The sequence below is a fragment of the Acinonyx jubatus genome, chromosome A1, assembly GCF_027475565.1.
Source record: "Acinonyx jubatus isolate Ajub_Pintada_27869175 chromosome A1, VMU_Ajub_asm_v1.0, whole genome shotgun sequence".
Classification (NCBI taxonomy): Eukaryota; Metazoa; Chordata; class Mammalia; order Carnivora; family Felidae; genus Acinonyx; species Acinonyx jubatus.
This window is the reverse complement of record NC_069380.1, coordinates 11,770,480-11,794,680: the sequence shown is the minus strand read 5'-3', so window position 1 is coordinate 11,794,680 and position 24,201 is coordinate 11,770,480. Positions and strand designations below refer to the sequence as shown.

General features: G+C 34.4%; 1 protein-coding gene across 8 annotated transcripts in view; it reads right to left on the bottom strand.

Annotated features, from left to right (window-relative positions):
- Positions 1 to 10,575: 10,575 nt before the first annotated feature.
- Positions 10,576 to 24,201, bottom strand: part of PDS5B (PDS5 cohesin associated factor B) — a 188,177-nt gene continuing 174,551 nt past the window's right edge. For 3 of the 8 annotated variants that reach the window (XM_027064656.2, XM_053214176.1, XM_053214172.1), the window contains exons 31-35: positions 23,550 to 23,655; positions 18,498 to 18,937; positions 18,297 to 18,407; positions 15,065 to 15,203; positions 10,576 to 13,616 (exon numbers count right to left, since the gene is read on the bottom strand). In XM_027064656.2, the coding sequence (XP_026920457.1) occupies positions 13,581 to 13,616; positions 15,065 to 15,203; positions 18,297 to 18,407; positions 18,498 to 18,937; positions 23,550 to 23,655 (832 nt within the window). In that variant the 3' untranslated portion in view covers positions 10,576 to 13,580. Of the gene's footprint in view, positions 13,617 to 15,064; positions 15,204 to 18,292; positions 18,408 to 18,497; positions 18,938 to 23,549; positions 23,656 to 24,201 lie in introns of those variants that run through there. The other 5 variants (XM_027064657.2, XM_027064658.2, XM_027064659.2 and 2 more) reach the window with 5 other exon arrangements.

Genomic DNA, 24,201 nt, shown 5'->3' with positions numbered 1-24,201 from the left:
ATCAAGGACACTGTAAAACTTACTGATAGATATAAAAGATAGATAGACACCAACCACTTGACTGTATTTACGGGTGGGAAGATTCAATATCATAGAGATGATCATCATCTCCAAAAAAATCTGAACACAATTTGGATAAAAATCTGAAGGATTTTCCCCCCAGAATTTGCCAACCTGATTTTAAAATTCATGTGCAACATGTGAAAAGACAACAGCCAAGATAATTTTGAAGGGTATTAATAAGGGAGATGCCTTACTACAAAACTATCGAGTGAAAATAGGAAAGCAAAATATTTCAACTAATATATTTATTTCACTAGAGTGAAATATATAAACTAATGGAGCACAAAAGAGAGCCTAGAAATATTACAAACATAAAAATAAATATTAACTTTTAATATATTGTCATCATAAAAAGGCACTTGGTATATGACAGATGTGGCATTTAAATAAAAGTAGAAAAATAAATTAATAGTGCTGAGGTGAAAGGCTATGCATTTGTAAAAAAATAGACCCCTAAACTCACAGCACACACAGAGTTAATTTCAAATGGATACGAGTCTAAAAATGAAAAGCAAACAAAAGCTCTTCTACATTACTGGTGGGAATATAAAGTAATACAACTATTTCGGAATGCAATTTGGCAATACCTAAAAGTAGCATTTCCATAGTCATTAAATTCAACACTTTCATTCCAAATGATTGTTTTTATGAGACAGGAAGGATGTTTGTTCACTTGGGCACTGGTTTGCAATAGTGAAGGTGCAAAATATCTGATTATCCATCAAAAGAAAAATGGTTACAGTGCTTTACAATGGATTTTTATAATGGATTAATTGTGGTATATTCAAACAATAGAATGCCTTACAAAAGCAATTAAGAGGAATTAACTACAGGATTTAATCAAATCTTAGATGCCATCAATTATAAGGCACACCATTATTTTGTCATTAGGAAAGAAATGCTGCCAATTTTAAGACATTACTGATTTAAGAAGCATACAATTTCAGAGATGTTATATTGTGAAAAAATGGAGAGATCAATAGGTATCAACAGAGCTACATCTCCAATACATGGTACTGGGTGAAAAACAGGTCAAAATTATGGACATGATAGGCTTTCTTCCATGTTTAAAAACACATAAAGTAGTCCCATGTATTTTTTTTCATATACATGTGTAAAATGATGAAAACATTCATGGGAAAAATACACATTAATATCAGGATAGTTATCTATTAGTAAAAAACGAGGAGGAAAGAGGTTCTAAGCTTTAGTCACACCTTTTGATATCTTACTTTTTATTAAAAACAAAAGAAGGATGCAGCTTTTGCATCGCACATATACTAAAAGGGAGCATATCCTCCCCATGAAGGGACAAACATAAATTCAATCATTCCCCAGCATCTGTGGCACAGTTATGGAATGTTTATTCTTAAAACACAAGAAAGAAACATTGCAACACTGACTGGTAAACATTCCTGAGAGATTTTGCTGCTCCCTCACAGGGAGAGGAGAAAAAGAACGTGTGTATGTACTGGGGGAGGAGGGAGGATTAGAACTGAAAAAAATATGGTAAAGTGTTAACACCTTTTAAACTTGGAGAATGAGATCATGATGGTCGACTGTATTGTTTCCTGGATCTCTGAAATATTAACTTGGAAATTTTTAAAAATGACGTTTAAAAAGGCACCATGTACAATTTAAATGTAAGCTCTGTCAAGATTTTGGGAAGTAAATAACTCCTACATTATATAAACTGTTTCATAGAAAAATATAGTCAGCTTTCGGGGCACCTGGGTGGCTCAGTCGGTTAAGTGTCCAACTTTGGCTCAGGTCGTGATCTTGCGGTCTGTGAGTTTGAGCCCCGCGTCGGGCTCTGTGCTGACAGCTCAGAGCCTGGAGCCTGTTTCAGATTCTGTGTCTCCCTCTCTCTGACTCTCCCCCGTTCATGCTCTCTGTCTCAAAAATAAATGTTAAAAAAAAATTTTTTTTAAAAAGAAAAATATAGTCAGCTTTTCAACTAATTCTAGAAGGTCAGCAAAACCCCTTATACCAATACTCAAAAAAGTTTCAACACAACAAAGAAGATTATAAACTAACCTTATTAATCAACATGAAAATAAGGATATTAGGAAAAATGTTAGCACACTGAATCTATCACGACCAAGCCGAGCTGGGTTAATCCTACCAAAGCAAGGATGACTGTATATATAATTCATTACATTACTAATTACATTTAAAAACCCCATAAACTGTTATGCAAACATGGAATTCAACACACACTGCAAATTTTATTTTTTAATATCCCTGATTAAACAGAAATAGAAACTTTCTTAAACTGGAAAAAGGCAAGAGGCTTTCTATTTAACAATGCTCTAAAGGTGTCAACCAACACAATTAGACCAGAAAAACATGACATACATGTATCAGAACAATTTGGAGTAATACTGGCAGAACTATTTGGAAAGAGTGTTATCTGTCTAATAAATCCAAGAGAATTAACTGGAAAACTGTTACAGCCAATAGAGAAATTCAATAAAGTGACTGAAAACATTAACTCAGCAGGCATAAATAATTAAAAAATAAAGGAATGATAACAATAACAATGTTTGCAATGATACTAAAATCCATAAAATATATATATTTTTAAAGATGCAAAGCCTATTCTTATGGAGAAAATAACAAAACTGCTTGAAGGGAAGGCCTTTTAAAAAAATCTCTCAGTGAGCAGACTCAGTATTATTGTAAAGATGTTGGTATTTTGAATAAGAAAACAACAAGAATAGCCAGGAATAGTAAGACGTGTTAAAATTAAAACTTAGGGAAATTTTTCGCACCAAACATAAAAACATATAGGTATAGTAATTACACTAGATGTTGGTTATAGGCATAGACAGAAATCAGTCAAATATGACTAAAAACAGATTCGGGTGGATAGAGATTTAGTTCATGTTACCTGTGGCATTTCAAACTAGTAGAGGTAAGAGAAACCATACAATAAACTGTGTTAAGAGAAGTAACTACACTCAAGAAAAATTAAGTCATACCACAATCATATGCAAGATACAAAAATAGTCCCCAGGTGGGTTAAATAACATAAACACCAAAAACAAACAACAACCTGTAAGTATTAGAAGAAAACAGGAAAGTATTATCACAATCTTGTAGTAAGCACAAATCCCAGAAGACATAATGAAAAATACCGACAGATTTGTGCTCGCAAAAAGGAAAAACCTCTGTATCATATGACAGAAAATACCATTTTAAAACACTTAAAGATAGGTGACTCACTAGAAGGTATCTTCCATATATTTAATAAGCAAGAGACTAATGTGAAAATAGGTAAAGACAGAGGGTAAGCCCACTTCCAGCACACGTAGCAGTCCTCCCATATCCACAGGGGGGTACATTCTAAGACCCCAGTGGATGCCTGAAACCATGGATAGGACCGAACCCTAGAAAATACATTATGTATTTTCCCCATACATACATATCTATGATAAAGCTTAATTCATAAATTAGGCACAAAAGAGATTAACAATACCGATAAAACAGAACAATTATAATATATGGTGATAAAAACTATGTGAATGTAGTCTCTCAAAATACCTTATTGTACTGCATTCACTCTTCTGGTTAGGATGATGTGAGATAACAAAATGCTTCTGTGAGGAGAATGAAGTAAAGTGAATGACGCAGACACTGTGACAGCACTAGGCTTCTATTGACCGTGTGACAATCCCTCAGAAGGAAAATGTAACACAGTGTGGCTATAATCCATAACCCATCCGTACCTCCTCCCTTTTTACCCAGAGATAACAATGATAATAAAAAAAAAAAAGTAGAAAAATGGGCAAAGAACATCAACAAGTAATTCAGAGGACAGAAATAACTGAAATGAAAACATATGCCACAGTGCAGTTTTGTTTGTAATCAGAGAAATGAAAACAAAACAATTTGTAACCACTGGAATGAGAAAAAATTTTAAAGCATTATTGGGTACACTTTTCAGAAAGCAATTGGGCAGAATTTATCATTTAAAGGAACACCACAGGGGCGCCCGGATGGCTCAGTCAGTTAAGCGTCCAACTCTGCATCTCGGCTCAGGTCAGGTCATGATCTCACGGTTCGTGAGTTTAAGCCCCGCGTTGGGCTCTGTGCTGTCAGCGCAGAGCCTGCTTCAGATCCCCCGTCTCCCTCTCTCTCTGTCCCTCCACCACTTGCTTGCTCTCTCAAAACTAATAAACTTTTAAAAAAAAATTAAAGGAACACAACACTTCTCTGCATAGGAATCTATTTCTTACAAGAAACCTGGCCCCGTGGCACAAAGACGTATACAGAGATGACCATTTACTGAATTATTTGTAATAGGGAAAAGTGTAAATAACCCAAATGCCCAAAACAACAGTAGTTAAATAAATCATGGCATACCCATACAATGGGTATTATGCAGTTGTTCAAAGGGTGAGATAAACCTGTATGTGCTGATAGCCTTATAAGAACATTAAGTAGAGAAAAAGTTGTAAAAAGGTACAGTATGATCCCACTTACATAAAAACAAAAGATAATAGGTATATATAAGTGAGAAAGTGTGACAGACTGAAATCCTGATCTAGTAAACTCAAGAGTGATTTTCATATTTTGTGCTGAATGTCCTGTTGTTTCTACCTCCTTTCGATGGGAAAGTATTTTGGAAGTCCCTGTGTGAATTGGTTTTTTTAATGAGTACAGGGGTTTGTTTTAAACGTTTATTTATTTTGAGAGAGAGAGCACACGCGAGTGGGAGAGGAGCAGAGAGAGAGGACAGAATCCTAAGCAGGCTCTGCACTGTCAGCACAGAGCCTGAAGTGGGGCTTGATCCCACAAGCCATGAGTTCATGACCTGAGCCAAAATCAGAAGTCAGATGCTTAACGAACTGAGCCACCCAGTGGCACCCGCTATGTGAGTTTTTAAATCAAAACAAAAATATTTAACTTAATGTGGAATGTTGTCTGCCTATCTGAACAATGGAACTCTAGAACTCATTCTAACAATTTCTAGTTATGAATGGCTTCAGTGTTGAAGACAATTGCTTCATCAGGGCAAACTACTAATGTATTCTATAGTTAACTTACCGGACCCTCTATTTATAGTCCCTTAACTGTATTACACACTCTTTTAAAGCTGTGATGTTGAAAGTCTTAATATGTTTTATATGCTTCATTCTCTTGCTCGAAAGTCATCAGTAGCTTCCTTAGCTGGCTTTCGAATTCAAAGCCCTACAAAATGTTCTCTCAAACTGCATGTGCAAAGAAAGCATCTCCCCACTACCCAAGCACAACTCAGAAAGTTCTCCACCTCAGCCAAATGGGTCTCTCAGTTCCTAATTGAACAGGTCTGGTAGGCACCCAACTCATAAACATTCACACGTCATTTATAACATGTCCACAGTTAACAGTATTATCATCTCTCCAGGAATTTTTCCCCCAAGATTTTTATACAAAACTACAAGCACCCAAGGGCCATAATGCAGAAGATTATATAGTGAACCCAGTTAAACTCATTAGCTCAAGAATGTAGATTATGAACAATAAATGAAATTGACATTTTTATCCATCACTTTCTAAGATCTCGGTGTGAAGCATTTTATATGCTTTCAATAAACAGAAAGCTGTTTTAAGTAAGTAGTTTGAATTCTGGTCCAAACCCATCATAGTGTAAGTATTAAGACCATCAACTCTGAATAGCTCTACTCTGGGAACTTTGGGCAAGTCTGGGGTTTATTTGTAAAATGTTGATTATACACATTTCTTCTAACGGGAGATAATATAGGCAAACGGGTAGCAGACTATCCAGCAAAATGTGGCCAATATTACATTCGTCCTCTTGACTAGGAAATCCCAACACAACTGAAGAATTACATTATCACTACTTTAAAATTTATTAGTATTTAGTCAACGTTGATTTGATAATTAATATTTGATGTAGTACAGAAAGGGTGGCTTTGGAGTTAAACAGATGTGATCGAATCTTCGGTCACCACTTTAGAGAGGAGAAATCTTGGGTAAACCACAATTTCTGATCCTCAGTTCCCTCATCTGTTAAAGGGCATACCATCAACCAACACACAGAGCTGCAGTGAGGACTGTGTGGGATGATAATTTATGGAAAGCTTTTAATAAGGTATCTGACACAATAAATTATCAAGTTCCTTGATCTTAAACAAACTTTCTAATTTATGTAAATTTTACTAATGCAAAGTTAATTTATTCAACAAACTTTTTTTAAGTGCTTACTTTGTGTACCAGGCAATGTGCTGAGCACTAGAGATAAACTAGTCAACAAAAATATGTGTCATCTCTGTCTCCATGTAGTGGGAGCATTCTGGGGCACTGGGACAGGCATTAATCAAATAATCCAGATGCCAACTGTGCGAAGTGCTACAGAGAGGTAAGCTAAGGGGGCACATGATAGAGGGTTTTGCTCTGCTCAAAGAACTCGAGAAGGCTGCCTTAGGGAAAATTCTCACTTGGGAGTGTGAGTAGGAAGCTAGATGCAGCAGCAGAAGGAAAAGTGCTCCAGGAAGACAACAGAATATGCTTTATCTTTTCAAAGTCTACATAGCTTTATATACACCCTAATATCTTGCACCTCTGGCAACTAAGTGCAAGGGACTGAGAGAATGGTGTAGCTGGCATAGACTACAAAGACTGGCTAGAGAGCAGCGACCAAGGATGCAGAGCTTGGTGGGGCACATCATCCTAAATGCAATGGTAAATGGTTAAAGGGTTGGAGAGTTTCTATTGTTTACCATTGTTACTGTTGCCACTGGGGTAGATGGGATCACTCAATTTCAACAGTCTGGCTACATGGCGAAAATGAATTTGAGGTGACGCAAGAGTAAGTGTGAGCGTTATCCGTCTGGAGGCGAAGAAATGGTAAGAACTTAAGACAGACTGCATCGGTGTAAAAAGAAAAATTCCAGGGATAATCAGGAGATAAATTCAACCGGATTAGATGACAGGGTTAGAGAGAGGGAAAGCCAGAGGCAATTTTTAGATTTCTGATTTGTATTACTAGTTGAATGCTAGTTCTATTTTCAGATATATGAAGATGCCCAGATTTGGGAAGGGAAGGTTAGGTGCTCAGTTCTTTGGACACGTGGAGTTGAAAGTACAGTTGACCTTTGAATGACACAGGTTTCAACTGTGCAGGTCCACTTATACATGGGTTTTTTTCCCTATACACTCAGTACTATAAATGTATTTTCTCTTGATTTTCTTAATATTTTTTCGTACTTACTTTATAGTAAGAATACAGTATATAATATACGTAACATATAAAATATGTGTTAATCGACTGTTATCAGTAAGGCTTTCAGTCAACAATAAGGCTATCAGTAGTTAAATTCGGGGCGGGGGGGCGCTCAAGAGTTATACACAAGTTTTCAACTTTCTCCGGGGAAGGGAGGGTGCCAGCACCCCTAACCTTGCATTGTTGATGGGTCAACTATGTTTTTTTAATTAACAACAAAGAAAAAGCCCAGACTGTGCCACTCTATTACTCAAAGTCCCACAACGGACTCCCTTCAAACTGTAAACACAACTCCTGAGAGACATACAGTTATGATCCGACTCTTCACTATCTTCTGACTTTCCCTCCTACCCTTATATCCATGGTCACTTTCACTCCAGAAACATTGGCCTTCTTGAAATCCCTGATATACTAAAAGTCCATTCTTCCCTAAGGACTTCTGTGCTTATTCTTCCTTCAGCCTGTAATATTTTTTTTCCTAGGTGTTCATAGGGCTTATCTCTCACTTAACAGAAGTCCATGCTCAGATGTCATCTTTTCAAAGAAGTTCCTTTGACTATCCTATGTAAAACAGCGTTCCTACTTCTCAGCTGGGCTGGAAAGGCTGAATGAAACCTGTAGTCTTGCTGTGCTAAAGGTAAAGGCCTGTCACATAAGTCTAACCCTCAAGACTTTTGAAAAAAGTGGACTAGTCTAATTAGAGTACCCCAAGACCAACTCCACAGATTGAAGTGATCAATCCCTACAATCCTAGCAGAAAGTAAGGTAAATCTTCTCCTGGGGCAGAGACGGGGGGTGGAAATCAAATCAACTTCAATCCTTCAGTTCTTTTATACACATTGTCCTGCATAAAAGCCCTAGATAGAGGGAGAAAGAAATATGATCAGGAAAAATGTGACTAATAATTAAGAAAGAAAAATTAGGTAACAGACTAAGATCCACAGATGATTCAGATATTGTAGTCACATAATTCAAATCTCTGCCAGCAATTTTAAAAAGAAAAAAACACTTTCAGAAATTAAATCCATAAAATATAATTAATTGTTCTAAAACTAAAAAATACAGTTTTTTAAATTAACTAATTAGGTGGGTTAAATGGGAGACTGCACAAGGCAGAAGAGAATGGTAAATCTGAAGATGCGCCAATAGAAAATATCCAAACTGAAGCACAAAGAGAAAACAAGAATAGAAGGAATACCGAAGGAAATACAGAGCACACAAGACACAAACACTACAACATATTTATAACTGGAGTGTCAGAAAGAGAAGCAGTAAGAGTAGAACATGTGAAGGGATAATGACCAAGGATTTTTCACAACTCATAGACTACATCAACCTGCAGATTCCATAGCTCAGTAAACCCTAAGCAAAATTAAAAAAACGAAAACCGTAAGTAGGTGCACCATAGCCAAACTGCTGAGAACAGAGATAAAGAGGAAATTCTAAGAGCCAGGAAAAAAAGACACATGACCTACAAGTAATGAAAAGGTTTTCAGCTGCCTTTGCAACAGAAAATATGAAAACTAGAGGAAAATGGAATGCGAAGTTTTAAACTGCCAAATAAATAAAACTGCTAATCTAGAATTCTGTATCCAAAGAAAACACTCTTCAGAAATGAAGGTCTGATAAAGACCTTTCAAACAAATGCTGACTGAATTAACTGCCACAAAACCCGCACTGTAGGCAATACTAAAAGAAGCTTCTCAGGCTGAAGGAAAAGGAATTAAGATGAAAGCACAAAACTAGATTAAAAAAAAAAAAAGGTAGCAAAGAGGGGAGAAAATGTATACGTAAACAAGAACACCGACTACCTAAAGTAATGATACGTTGGCATTTATAACTACAAAACATAAAAACCATACCACAAAGGGGAGGGAAGCAGCAAATGGAGTTGAACCATTTTAAAGTTCTTTAACTGTCCAGAAGGTAGTAAAAGCATTAATAAAACACAGACTATAATAAGCCAAACATAGATAATGTAATCTGTAGGGTAACCACAGAAGAATAATATAATCAGGTATAACGAAAAAGCCAATGGAAGGCACGGAAGCGCATTAAGTACGGTTGACCTTTGAACAACATGAGTTTGAACTGGACTGTTTTTTGATACATTACAATACTGTGCAAGTGCTTTCTCTTCCTTATGATTTTAATAATAATTTCCTTTCTCTAGCTTACTTTATTGTAAGAATACAGTATATAATACATACAACATACAAAATATGTGTTAATCAACTGTGTTACTGGTAAGGCTTTTTGATCAGCATTAGGCTATCAGTAGTTAAGTTTTGGGGGACTCAAAAGTTTTATGTGGATGTTCAACCATGGGGGGATTGGCATTCCTAATCCCCACTTGCTCAAAGGTCAACAGTACTTTACTGAGCCAAAAGAAGGTAGGAAAAGGAGCAAATAAATCAGGAAAAGATTGGCAAAAAAGACAGTAAGCTGATAAACTTAAAGCCTACTATGCATCGGTAGTTATACCAAAAGTAAATAGTCTAAACACTCTAAAGGACAAAGATCCTATAACTGAATAAAAGAACAAGGCCAAAGAATTAAAATGTTTACACAACACACACTTTAAACTTAAGATATATATAAATAGGGTGAAAATAAAAGGACAGAAAAAGCTTTGTCACGCAAACAAAACTGGAATGGCTATACTCATACGAGACAAAGTAGGCATGGAGTATTTGTACACATATCGAGTGACATTTGACAATTCTAAAAGTATAACTTCATCATAAAGGCATAATAAACCTACATTTTATGTACTGAATAACATAGCTCCAAATATAAAATAGCTTCACCTCCAATCATTTCGATTGTCCATCTGGTTTTTCCTTTTCTATTCACCACACTTTTCATAATCTGACAGTATATATTTAAGTATTGTTTCCTTATCTCCCTTCCCCTCCCCCGGCCGGGGAGAATCACACTAACCTAACACACAGTAAGCATTCAATAAGTATTTGCTGAACAAATGCATAAAACTGCCACTAGCAACTCACATTCTCAGTGCTTACTTTTAAAGTTTATATGATACATTTATTTTCTTCAGTTATGCAATCCTTTAACTTAAATAGTACTTAGTAATCTCTGTTAGCCAAAATTTTAAATGAGAAGTTTAAACAAAAAGCTTGAAAAAATGTTACTGGGAAACAGATTTCCTTTCCATGCAACAAAAGTCTCCAAAATAAAAAATCATCAAAATGTGCCTTTCTTCATTTAGTAAACACATGTAAGTATATATACTGATTAACATAAATAAAATAATACAATTACATATTAACTTTCATGTTTATTCAACTTCACAGAAAATCCAAAAAATGTGTCTGATATTGGTTATCTATCTAAATACCAATTGTTCGTGACGGTGACATAATACTATGTGGTAGGGGAGATATGCCCAGGTTAAACAAATTCTTAAATTCCTGACATTCTTCACATGGGCAAAAGGAGATCTTAAAAATCAAACTTACAAGCTGTAAGAAGATACAGAAAGTAATTTAACCTTTAATACCTGGAACAAGTTTTACAGCCACATTTGTAATTTACATATACAGTGGAGATCACTGAAAACAAAAGCTTCCTGTTGCACTGCAGCAAGAAATCATATTATAATGTAGATTAAATGAACTTGCTACAGAGTGCAGCAAGATAACCTCACCGAAAAATCGTAAGATTTTCATAATGGAAGTTGTTACAGTGAGTTAAATATTTTCTCAATTTTATACAGTACATATTTTCAAAATGAACATTACGACTGAAGAGTTTGCTAACTATCGTTAGCAATTAATGTTGTATACATACGTAATTTTACTTTAGTTATAGTATGTGGCTCTCCAAATGTCAGTACGTGAAATGTTAAGTTCAAACATAATAAGATAATCCCCTAAGATGAAGACTCAGGACATCAAAACTTTGATCGTTATTGCACCTATTTTTCTACAGAAAAATGGAAAATTTACATCATAATCTTCCCAAAAAGTGAACAGACAAGTTGTAAAATCACAGACTTATTGGCATTAAACAAAATCTACAATGAACATTTTTTGTGAACTGATGTACAGAATTAGTTGTGCAATGAAATTTGGTTAACTATGATCATGCAAATAAAAATCTTCCACAATCATTTTTTCATTATGTTTTATAAAATGGTCTTAAAGATATACTTCCATAAACATTTCCGGTGCAATTTAGTCAACGACAAAAATACAAAGCTATCCCTTATTCTTTATTTTATAGATTTAAAAACATGCCTTTGTACTGCTGAGATACAAATAGCGTGTTTGGGAGAACTGAGTTCATGAAACGGTTAAAAACCAATGTATCTTGGTCCGACATTGGCTGCCTTGTATACAGCAGCCTCCCGTAATCACTGGTTGTCAGTACTGTTGGAAATGAAGAATAGTTAAATATTGAGAGATTAAGACACAATTCAAAACATTTTTTAAAAAATAAAAGGCCGTTTCATAAACATGAAGAAATCTTTAAAAGAAAAATAATCACATCAATTGTGATATACACTGGAAAATAGTAAAATGTCATTTTCCAAAATAGTAGTTTCTTTATTATATCCCCCCTCTATTATAACCAATCTTGGAAATATACCTTCAACATAATGGTGTATTATATGAAAATGCTCCATTATTCAATGTGATACATTTAATAAGTTAGGATATGATTTTTTTTTCTGATGTTAACTGTGAAAAAAACAAAAGAACAGCACCTGAAATACTAAAATGAATTTAGGCAAGCATTAAGTAGTAACTTTTATGTTTTGGTTCAAAATACAGTTTATAAAACTGTATAAAGGATACTGATTTAAGTAATTTGTTTCTATATTTTGCAGATTACAATGAAGAAAAGAAAAGATCTGCTCTAAAACCAAATAAATTTCCACTTCTCCCAATCTAGACAAAGTGGAATTTCATTCAAAATTTTTAAGATTGTGATACCTACAGTAGGTCATATAGTTGGATATACCATTCCCACCCTGCCCCCCCCCCCCCCCAAAACAACTTTTTTGGCTCCAAAATAAAGTACAATAATAAACTCTTGATGAAAAACTATGTTATGGGGCAATCTATCATATACTATGGCTAAATATGATTTTACAGAAAAGAGCACATCCCATTTTCAGCACTTTTTTCATAAACATGCAACTCACTATAAAATACAAAACACTTGCTTTCAAGAACAGCTTTATAAAGACACACTGCATCAATAAAATTTTTTTCTTTCTGATTAACTTTACACTGTTATGGAGAACTGGAACTTTCTATGTGTATATATCGGATTTAATATTATAGTGTAATAATCTGTATTTCTGAACATAATGTTCAAGAGGAAATATCTATACACAATAACATTCTAGACTATTAAAAACTAATTCAAATTACAGAATTTTATTGATACAGTAGATTAATAAAAACTGAAAAGGGATGATGATAAAATGGGATAAAGAATTCAGTACATTATTTTATAACACACTCTTTAAAATTAAAATATTTTAAATCTCTCTTTTCTTAAAATTTTCATTGCCATGAAAGGCCAGAAAATTCTGAGACCAATACTGAGGTGTAAAATAATCAAACTTCGGGACTATTTCACAATCTGCGTGGTGTCCTCCCGCTGGAGGCATCATGCAGGTGTAATGGCAGACCATTTAGCACCTCTGAAGATTAAGGGTGCCTAGGAGTAAACACTAGGTAAGATACACAAGGGAAAGAGACCATTTACCTCTCCAACAAACAATGACATCAAGAAAATGACACCATTTGTTGAAAAAATTTTTTTCACAGTAAAATTGCAGAGAATACAAATACAAACACTGACAGATCACTGCTTAAGATCTATCCTAACAAACTCTTTCCAAATCAATAGATCCAATAAACAGTTGGGACTGTCAGTTTAAAGCCGCAGATAAAAGCTATACAAGCACTTTAGAAGTCAGAAACATTAAAAAAACAAAAAAAAAAGAAAAAGAAAAAGAAAAGAAAAAAGTAAAAGAAAAAAACATATTTACAAGTTTCTTCTTTAGTTTATGTCTACATAGCCATCGCACATCACACTTTCACAGGACTCCAGAGTCAATGTTATCACCACGCGTATGGCTAAAGCGCTGTGACCACACATACATGAGGTCATCAAAGTAAGGTCCAACTGTCCACTCTCCAGCAGTCCCGCTTTGTGCATCAAAGGCTTTACTTAGCCTCAAGCTTGACCAAAAAAAATGCTTCTTTTCAAAGCTTTCACACAGAAAGTTACTAATTACATTTGTTCATCGCCTTTCTCTTTTAGAACTTCGCCGCCGTACCTTAAAAGAAAAATTACCAGATGCTTAATTAAGATACCAGACTTGGCAGTAATTAATATTATTTTTTTTTTAACAAATCACTATTCTTAGTTGTTCCTGATTTTCTTTGCTTTTCTTCACTTCAAACCTTTCTCCTATTTTAAAACTTTCTGCCTCAGCATCACATATTTAGACCTTATGTAATATTTGAATGCCCATAAATAGCCTTTCCCATAATAGCAAGAGAAAAAACTATTTTACTTTACTATTTAATAATTTTAAAGAGAAATGAACAGAAAGCAATGTCGACAGCAAGAAAAACAATTGCAACTATCTTTTCACTTACGTTTCCGTGGTAAAAGAAAACATTTTAAACTTAGGCTTACAGTTGTCTTTCTGGGAAAACAGTTACTGAATGTAGAGCCTAACAATTATCAAATACATAGGAATATATGGAATTCAGACATATTACCATTTACTGGCAAGTACTAATGAAAGTGTAAAACTTCAGTTCTAAAAAGATCAGTATTAAGATGAATATAAAACAGAACAGGATTTTAATTCAATTAATTTATGGGTTTTTTGGGGTTTTTTTGATGAAGACATTAATCACTATGGACTCTTGTCTTATTTTTACATCCAAAACAAACAAACAAACAAACAAACAAAGCTGTAAGAAACAAGCCCAACAAGTTTGAGACCACAGTTCAGATATTTTTCTGTGAATATCTGGTACATAAATGAACCCTGGTGCAGACACAAGTGCTGATTATGTTAAAAAGGACAGAGGGGCGGGGGTCAACTCTGGGACTTGATCTCACAACACAGGTTTCTCAAAGATGGCTAACTGTGCTGATCCAAAGATTCAGCACTGGTGTTATCATTAGGAGAACAGTTTACTTCAATGTGTTAACTGTATTTCTTCCAAAAAGAAACACTGAAGATGTGTTAACCGACAAAGCCATTCTTAAGAAAAAATTATCTCAGGAAGAATCACATTCTGACCTTTGTAAAAGAAATCTAGGTTACCAATTTCGTAAATTTCAAAGACATGATTTTATTCTAGATGACTAACTTGTAAAACTACTATGAAACTCAAAGAAAAAGTTATGAAACATTAGCCATAGTCTATTTAACATACAACAGTGGTCTAAAATCAAGGTACAGCCTAAATGCTTCAAGGGTCAATTTATCAGAATGCTACTTGTTCTTCTCCACATTGTTATAAACTTGACATTTACATTTTCACTAGGCTACATCTGTCATTCTCACTTAGTTTCAGGATTCCATAAAGGAAGTTCTCTCATTACCCAAGCTGGTAGGTGAACCAACGTTACAAACTGCTCAAGAAAAGTAAATAAATACTTAGAATTATAAGTAACAGCAAGTGCTATATGGAGCTGACCAAGTATTTACCAACTCTATTCCTATATTCTATGCTAACACATGGTACTTTAATAGACACATACATTTACTGTAGAAACTTCCTCTTCCTCTGTTTCTTCCTGTGGAACATCATCATTGACAGGAGAGCTACCCTGAAACACATCTACTTCTTCACTTGAATCATTTTCTTTAGTAGCTGCTTGTTTGGAGCGTCCTACACGGCTAGAGTAAAACAGAGGTAAAATAAAATGAACATTCTGATCTTTAAGTGGTAGATCACCTCAGAGGAAATGCTCAAAATATTTCATAAATTCTCATTTATTACCATTTTTATCCTCCATGACCTTACAAAACAAGAAATGTTATTCTTATTCTAACCCCTAACCCAGTGTTTAATCCTAGAATCTCACAAACACTGACCAAGTAATAAAAAAACCAAGACAATAAAAGATTATAAAACATAACCCAAAGTCTGCTCTTCCTTTTATCTTTCCCAACTCAGTAAAAGGAATCTGCATCTACTAAGCTGCTCAAAACAGAAAATTTAGAGTCCTTCTTAATAGCATATCAGTCTTCATCTGGCCCTATAATTCTTACAAAGAAATCTCCAATCTATTCACTTCTCTCCACCTCTACTGCTACCACACAACTTCCACACCATTCTCGTCTTACCTCTTCTCCAAAAATGTAAAAACAGCGGATGTCACTCACTCCCCCTAGACAGCTCCCTGCTGTACTGCGAGAAATTCTGTAAACCTTCTTAACATAATATATAAGGCCTTGCAGACAGTTGTTGGCCATCTGTCCATTCTCATCTCTTTCCACTCCCTAATTCCTTACAACTACAATCCAGCAAATTCTTGCCTTCCTTCAAACTCTCTGAATTGGCCAAGACTTTTCCTACTCTGGAACCTTTAGCACAATGTTCCCTCCAACTGTGTTCTTCTCTTTTTTCTCTATCAGCCTAACTCCTACTATTCTCAAGAAATCAGTTCTCACTTTCCAAAGAGAAAACTTCCCCAATTCCCTAGCCCTCCCATTATGTTCTCTTATAGTACCCTGAAGTTTTCCTCAGGGCACAGATCACAATTTAGAATTCCATATTTATGTGTGATTGTGTAATGACTACACGCCATTTAGATGTTAATCCCAAAAGGACAAGAATAATGTCTAGTCTGTGCCACTGTAAGCCACTGTAAACCCTAGCACCTCGTACTCTCTGAAACATAGGAGGCAATCAAATATATGTAAGAGATACCACCATTTAATCAAATGTATCCCTTTTGATATTTATTTGCATGTATATTCTTTAAATTAAAAAAATTTTTTGAGTATAGTGGACATACAATGTTACATCAGTTTCACGTATACAACACTGTGGTTCAACTTTTCTACATATTATATGCTGTGCTCACAAGTGTAGCTGCCATCTGTCACCAGATAACGCTGCTACGACACCACTGACCTTATTCCCTATGCCATGCCCCTCTATTCCTGTGACTTATTCATTCCCAGACTGGAAGCCAGTATGTCCCACTCCCCTTCACCCATTTTGCCCATGCTCCCACCTCCACTTCCTTCTGACAACCATCAGTTTATTCTCCGTATGATAACTTTTTTTAAATTAATTTTTGAGACAGAGAGAAAGAAAGAGAGCGCGTGCACACAAGCAGGGGAGGGGCAGAAGAAAGGAGAGAATCCCAAGCAGACCCCCACACTGTCAGCATGGAGCCTCATGCAGGTCTTGAACCCACAAACTGTGAATCATGACCTGAACCGCAACCAAGAGTCAAATGCTTAACCGACCGAGACACCTAGGTGCCCCTGATTAACTTTTTTTTTTTAATTAAGACTATAGTTTATCATTTCTCTTGGGTAATCCACGATATGTATTCTTTAATACACACTCAAACCAAGTAATTTTTTTTTTTTTTAACTTGGTTCGGCTTTTCTGAGTTAATGGAAGAAAATACAAGAATTACAGGGAAAATAATATAATCTTTCTCAATTCCACTGAGGTCAGAACAAGAAAAACAGGCAGATCATAACGTATGTTATTCTAGTTCTTAAAAAAAATAGATTCCCCATGAAAGGAAGATATGCTGTTAAGATGGAATATAGAGTCTTTTTCTGCACTGATTTTTAAAAGAAATACTTGTTTGGTTTAGACCATTTGTATGAGGATGTGTATAATTTCAGATGATTACGCTCTTAATTTTTTGATGCGCAAATATAAACTAATTAAAGTTATGAGCCTGAAAGCTATTTCTGTTATTTCCTCATTAGAAAATTAATCGTGGGAATTTAATATTCCTTAAGAATTTGTTTTTTAAAAATAGCTACTTTTCGTAATTGAATCCAAACACATTTACAAAGCTGCCACAAAAACGTACTTACCTTTACTTTTTACCTGAGGAAAAAATTACATGGAAAAAGGCAGGAAGTAGCTAGACACTCAAGCAACTTTTCCTCTTCCTGGGGAATACACAGGAAGAGGAAAAATTTCCAAGATAACTTAAGTATTTGGCCAAGGTGTGCTGGCAACTCTGCAAAGCCAAGGCAGTGATGTAAGTGTGCAACGGGGTCACTCTCAGAATTACAGTCAGAATTTCTGACTAATGGAAGACATGCTGTTCTACTTCCACTTAAATAACTGAGAAAAAAGTGCAAAATACACAAATGACAGCACTGACGCTCCTGCTACTTTAACAATTTTAGGTACAGATTTGTTATTGTGATCTTCTCACGAACATATGCTTGTGTGAACTTCCACAACTATTTATATGTAGATACAGATCTGTTCATTTGATTAGAAAAGAAAGAAAACCAAAACCCCAAAAACTTCAGATCTACATGTGGTAATCTCTTTGGCTATAATTTAAAGAAAAATAATGCCTGTGACTTTCCTACACAATTCAAAGAATAAAAGCAAAAATATAAAAACTATTTTTTTTAAAGTTGCTGAGGAGAGATACTAAAAACTACAGTGTGGAAAGACAAGCAACTTGGTCAGTATGATGTGATTATTTAAAAATACTTTCTCATCTCTTTAGGTATCATAAAGTCTGTATTGGAAATAAGAAACTATTTGGTGTTCATTTAAAGAGATTTGCCTAAAAGCTGTAATCAGAGGTTACCAGAGGGTTAACTGGGATATCAATTACCTAGGTAAGTTTATAAAAATTTTATCTTACCTAGTATAATGGGACTAAATATATGGGATTTTAAATACAGCCCTATGTATATTTAAAAACTGATAAACTCTCGCAAAATAATTTGAAACTGGTTTGAAATTTAATATTATTTACAACTTACACATTTTTTTTTGGTTGTGATGGTGATGGCGTTTTTGATGGTCTTCCTCGTCCTTTCTGTGGTGTGGATTGTGTGGATTCAACTGCACTAGTTTCAGGAGATTCTGCTCTGCTTTGGGGAAGACCCAAATGTGGATAGCATCAAATTACGATTTAGAACACAGTTACTAAATACATGCAGTTCAGAGTTACATGCACTTACCTCTGTTGTGCTCTCCTTGATGTTCGGTGCTGTTTGTTCTTTGATTTCTGTTCTGTGTTTCCACTTTGTCTTTCTTCTTCTTCCTCTTCTTCTGGTGCTGAAGGTCCAGACTTTTTTTTGGTTCCTTTTTTAGACGTTTTCATTGTTGGTTCTTCTTTTGGTGTACCTCCACCAAGAGGTTTAGGTGGTCGGCCTCTTTTACCTTTTTTTGGCGGGCTATTCTGTTCATCCTCATTTTCCAATATATCTTCTTTGAGCCTCTTTTCCTCAGGCCACTGCTGTTCATCTGATTCTGAAGCCGTATGGCCTCTCTTCCGTCCACGCTGACTGCCTTTAGGTTTCTGTTCCTGTACCAACTTAGTGAGGTCATCCATACCTAATTTCTCTTCTGAATCCGTGACAGGTGTTTTTTTCCGGCTTCTAGGCTTGTCCAATTCAGACTAGGAATAAAAATCACAATTTCAAATATAAATTTGTTAGGATGAATATTTTGAAAAATGAAACAAGAAAATGTTATCCACTTTTGTCATAAAACTGTACCTAAATAAAATATAGAGTCTTTAAGTATATCAGAACCATAACTACTTTGTCTTTTAACTTAAAAAATTATCTGGAGTTAAGAGGGTAAATTTTCATTTTTACTTGAGCTAGAGAGTCTCAAATTGACACCTTTCAAGATCAGTATTTTATTAAACTTTAAATTTTAATGAGTTATTTCATTAAAAAAAATTTAAATTCCATGCTTGAATAATGGATAACTATATCAAAGTATAATGGATCTGCTTTAATAGTCAAATTAAGTGATTCTAATTTTATTCCACAGTGTATAAGATATAAAATATCAAATATGTTATATATTATGCTTAGACACCATAAAAGAGCTACTTTTCCTTTATAAATGGAGGTTGCAAGACACAAAAGTTAAACATATTCATTTATTAAAAATTTTGAAAATACTTCTGAATCAAAGATACTGTCTCTTTCCAGCTACAACCAATTAAAAACAAAAACGATTTAAATTAGTTAATCAGAAACTCAAATTCAAAATAAAAGCCTAGTCTACATTCAGAGAATATATATGCACTGACCGGCAGATGGAGACTGAGGAAATTCTCCAAAGAAACCAAGAACAGTATGAGCCCTTACAGCTTCCCATACACATGCATGTATAAAACTCACAAATACAAGTGTTTTATTTCCAAAAAGTCTGTGTCAATTTACATTCTTAAAAATCAGTGAAAAGAAAACAACAAAAATTATCTGATTTGTTTAGTCATTTTGTTATGTCATTGGTAATTATGCTAACTATGTCATTGGTATTATGCTTTGTCCATTTGTACAGTGGACTCTTAGTATTTTAAATCTACATTCTTCTATATTTTTGTGTGTATTTAAATTTTATTTCCTATTTGTTAAGGATTGAATTATGTCCATACAAAATTCATATGTTGAAGCTAGAACCTCTGATGTAATGATATTTGAAGATGGGGCCTTTGGGGGATATTTCAGTTGAGATAAGATCATGAGGGTGGGGCCCTCATAACAGAATTAGCCCCTTATGAAAAGAGACACCAGAGAGATCTTTTTGTCTCTCTTCTCCACCATGTGAGGAATAGTGAGAATGTGGCCATCTGCAAACCAGGAAAAGAAACTCTCACCAGGAAGCAAATCGGCCAGCACAAAGGTGAGAAAATTAACTTCTGTTGTTTAGCCATCCAGTCTACGATACTTTGTTACGGCAGCTTAAGCAGACTAAGACATTACCGTATCTTGATAGGATTTGACATGGAATTCTAAACTGTCTTTCCTATCCACCCCCAAAGAGTATTTCAATCATTTCAAAAATCACTGACTTATAATGGTTCCTTTACTTTGTATTAGGTTTTAAAAATTGAGAATGTTTCTGGGCTATTGTAACAATGGCATAATATTTTACTAAACATAGAGAAATAAAGAAATACATTTGTGTTTGGTTAGGCTGATGTCATTACTCCTCTTTTGTACCATTTATTCTTCCACATGGACTTAAAATCACACTGGAATTTTATAATTACATATAGATTCATTTAGAACGAACCATCATTTGTTTTTATTCATTTCTCCCATTAAAGAACATGGCATGTCTTCCTTCTATTCAAGTCTTCTAAGTTTCTCAGTTTGGATATTTTCCCCACACGGATTCCCCCTACTTTTTTAAGGCTATGTTTAGGTTGATCGGTCAGTTGGTTGGTCAGTCGGTCGGTCTGTCTGTCTGTCTACCTACCTACCTACCTACCTACCTTTGTTGTGGAAGAGGTTACTGTGGTGAAGCAAATCTCCTTTCCCCCAAATGTATACTTGATATAAAGCAAAATTACCAGACTAAAGTTAGTTATACACATACATACATCTACCACGTATAGATGTTTAATTGGCTACCATACTAAATACTTAGTTTTTCAATTGCTTCTCTTATTTTTCTAAGAGTACAAAAGAAAAATGAATTTGTCTCTTCTTTTTCACTGTCATACCTTTGATTCCTATTTCATGTCTTCCTGAATTTGTCAAACATTCTAGAACAATCTTAAATAATAGTGATGACAACAAATTACTTGTTTTGCTTCTGATTTTTAATTAAAATGTTTCAAGTATTTTGCATTTAAGAATAATTTAAGAAGAATAACTGAGTCAATGATTACTGATTTAAACAGATAAAACTTTTAGTATGTTAAGGAAGTATCCTTCTGGTATTAGGTTAGTAAGAGTTCATATGTATCAAGAATGGATTTTAAGTTGTATTTATATCTTCTTGACATGACCTGAAGTTATCTTGTTAGTATTCTTCTTATTTGGTATACTGATTTGATATATTATGTTAAAAGATTTCTTAACATTAAATTATCCTTACATTCTAGGAAAAACAGACCTATAAGTGACTGGTTTTAATTTGTTAGCACTTATTTGCATTTTTGTACAAATAATTATTGTTACTCAGAGATGCAAAGGTAAGAGAAATATTGAATTAAAGTTAACTTTACAATTATCACCTCCAGTTTTAAACTTTACAATTCATTTTAATGTCCAAAAATGTGATAAGGTGGCTGAATTCCTTTATACTCTGGAAAAGGTTGGTGGTAAACAGGAAATTTAATGTCTGCTTTCTTGAGAATACTATAAAATAAGCTAGTTTACTAAAGCACTACATTCTCTAGTTTCTTTTTCATTTTGCACTGCATTATCTTAAGAACAGAGGGAGAATAAAACTGAGGTTAAAAGCAGGAAATAAGGAAAACATTCTATTTGTAAAACTAAATATTTGAATATAAATGTATATGGACAATAATTCCTTTGTGATGAAGTTTTAATATCAAGGTGGTAGTATATACAAAGACAGGACTCTTTCTCTATAATCTACTGGTCTTTAAATTGAACTTCTGTCTCAAAATGCTAACCTCTTTAAGGATATTTCAGTTGATATGTATTAATAAGGTTCTTATAGTATTTCTGAAAAAGGATACAATGTTACACAAAAGGCACCCAAAGGCTTCCATTATAATTATACAAATAAATCTCAAAAGCTCAAAATTTCACAACTTTGCTATGGAAAAGGGAGACTTGCTCTTCACTGCTCTATAATATGGCAGAACTAGATACAGAATTTATAGGATAACAAAATATTACGAATTCATCACCACCATGCTTCCCACATTTGCGGGGGGGATATACATAAGGGAGCAGGTCAGTATGTGGGTATAGGTGGCTTAGTTGATGCGTTGATGTTTCCAACAAATGAGAGAAATTGTAAGCTTTCCACCTAAGGCATTTTTAAGCACGTGGTAAACAACTCATAAATGCTAGTGAAGGAATTTCTGCATTAAGTGAGAAGTAGGACTAGAAGACATAAATACCTTTTCCAATTCAAGGTTCTCTTCTATATATCCAGATAACAGGATTCCTTTCTGGCTAAGCGATCAATTTTTAATTCTGCTTGGGCAAAATTTTTAAACAGCCAATAAAAATCAGAATTTACAGTATAAGTAGTAAGGATTTAGTAAGAATTTAAGAATTACAATTTTTTAAGTGGAAAGAAAAACAATCTGGCAGAACAAATTACTGGAGAAACTTGAAAACAATTAAAAATAATTAAAGCTTTTTGGAATATGTAATGTTGGGCCAGTGGTAGAAAAGAAGGGCAGTAATATTTCAGAGAAAGCAAAGGTATTTTATTAATAACGTTCCACCTCTACTGGGTAGATTTCAAATGCATTAACATTTACTTTATAGTAATCATTACTCAAAAATATTGATCTTTGTAATGATAACACAGCAGCAACACCAACTGACTTGGACTAATTCATTTATTCTGATAAACCTTAACAGCTAAGTAGCCACATTTTACAGATAAACTGATTCAGAGAGCCTCATGAATTTTTCAAAAGTTTAAAGCTAACCTAGAAGTCAAAATGTGCCCAATTATTAAGGTTATCAGGATGTATAGAAATACATAACTGTATTCTGTATCTGTACTAAAATTTAACAAACCTGTCTTTAAATGGCATTTACAAACAGTCTAAGCATACAAATTATCACTGCTATTAAAATTTAAAAAGAAGCCTTTATGAAAACTGCAGCATTCCCTACCTTTGCTAGAAGCTTACTTAGTAATGAAAGGCTTAAGAAAGCATCTAAAATGGAGGAGCCTTTAGGGATCCTCATTCTACTTCCCTTTTCTAATGCTAAGTCTAAACTTACTGTGTTTTAAACAACAACAATAACAACAACAACAAAACAACAACAAAAACCCCCAAACAGTTCTGAGTATGGGACTGGCATGTTTGATTTCCAAGATCTACAGAATAAAGATCACTCATTAGAATGACAAGAAACACAAGAGATTCAATATACTTAAATTACAAGGTAGAGGATAATGATGAACTCACATTTGTGATTAAAATCATTAAGAGAAAATCAAATGTCAAATTTGAGAGTAATGTTAACTGGTTTCAGTGTAAACATTATTACTTATACAGTAAAATTTTTATTATAATTATAAAATCAAACCAAATATCTCACCCTTACAAGATCAGAGTCGTCTCTCTTGTCACTTTTTTTTCCTGGCAAAGGTGATGACATTGTATAATCTTCATTTTCACTGTGATCCATTTCAGAGCTATCAAGCCTTTTAATATAGACATTTGTTATTATTATTACAATGAAACAACCTTAAAAGCTTTCCCTGTTCCCTAGTGTAGCTTTACAGCTATATGAGGAAAAGTTTCATTCTTTTCCGAAAAGTATCTGTTTCATTCTATCATATTTAGCACCAAACCAACAAGCAATGAATTACATTTAATAGAGAAACTTGAAGAATCACAAATTTAGTTTTCTTACTAAGTCTTTTTAAAAAACTAAATTCTATTTTGGAGTGGAAACATAAAGCAAATTAAAACCTTTCTGGTTAGCAAGTTGGATTGGCCTATGTTACTACAATCCGCACCTCTCTCTCCCATATTCCCAGTTCCACTTTTTCTTCTTTGAGTTCTTTTTTTTTAAATTTTATTTATTTTGAGAGAGAGAGAGTCAGTCAGTCCCAAGGAGGCTCAGAGTGGTCCACGCAAAGCCTGACGTGGGGCTCAATCTCACGAACCGTGAGATCATGACCCGAGCCGAAATCAAGAATGGGACACTTAACTGAGCCACCCAGGTCCCCTTTCTTCTCTGTATT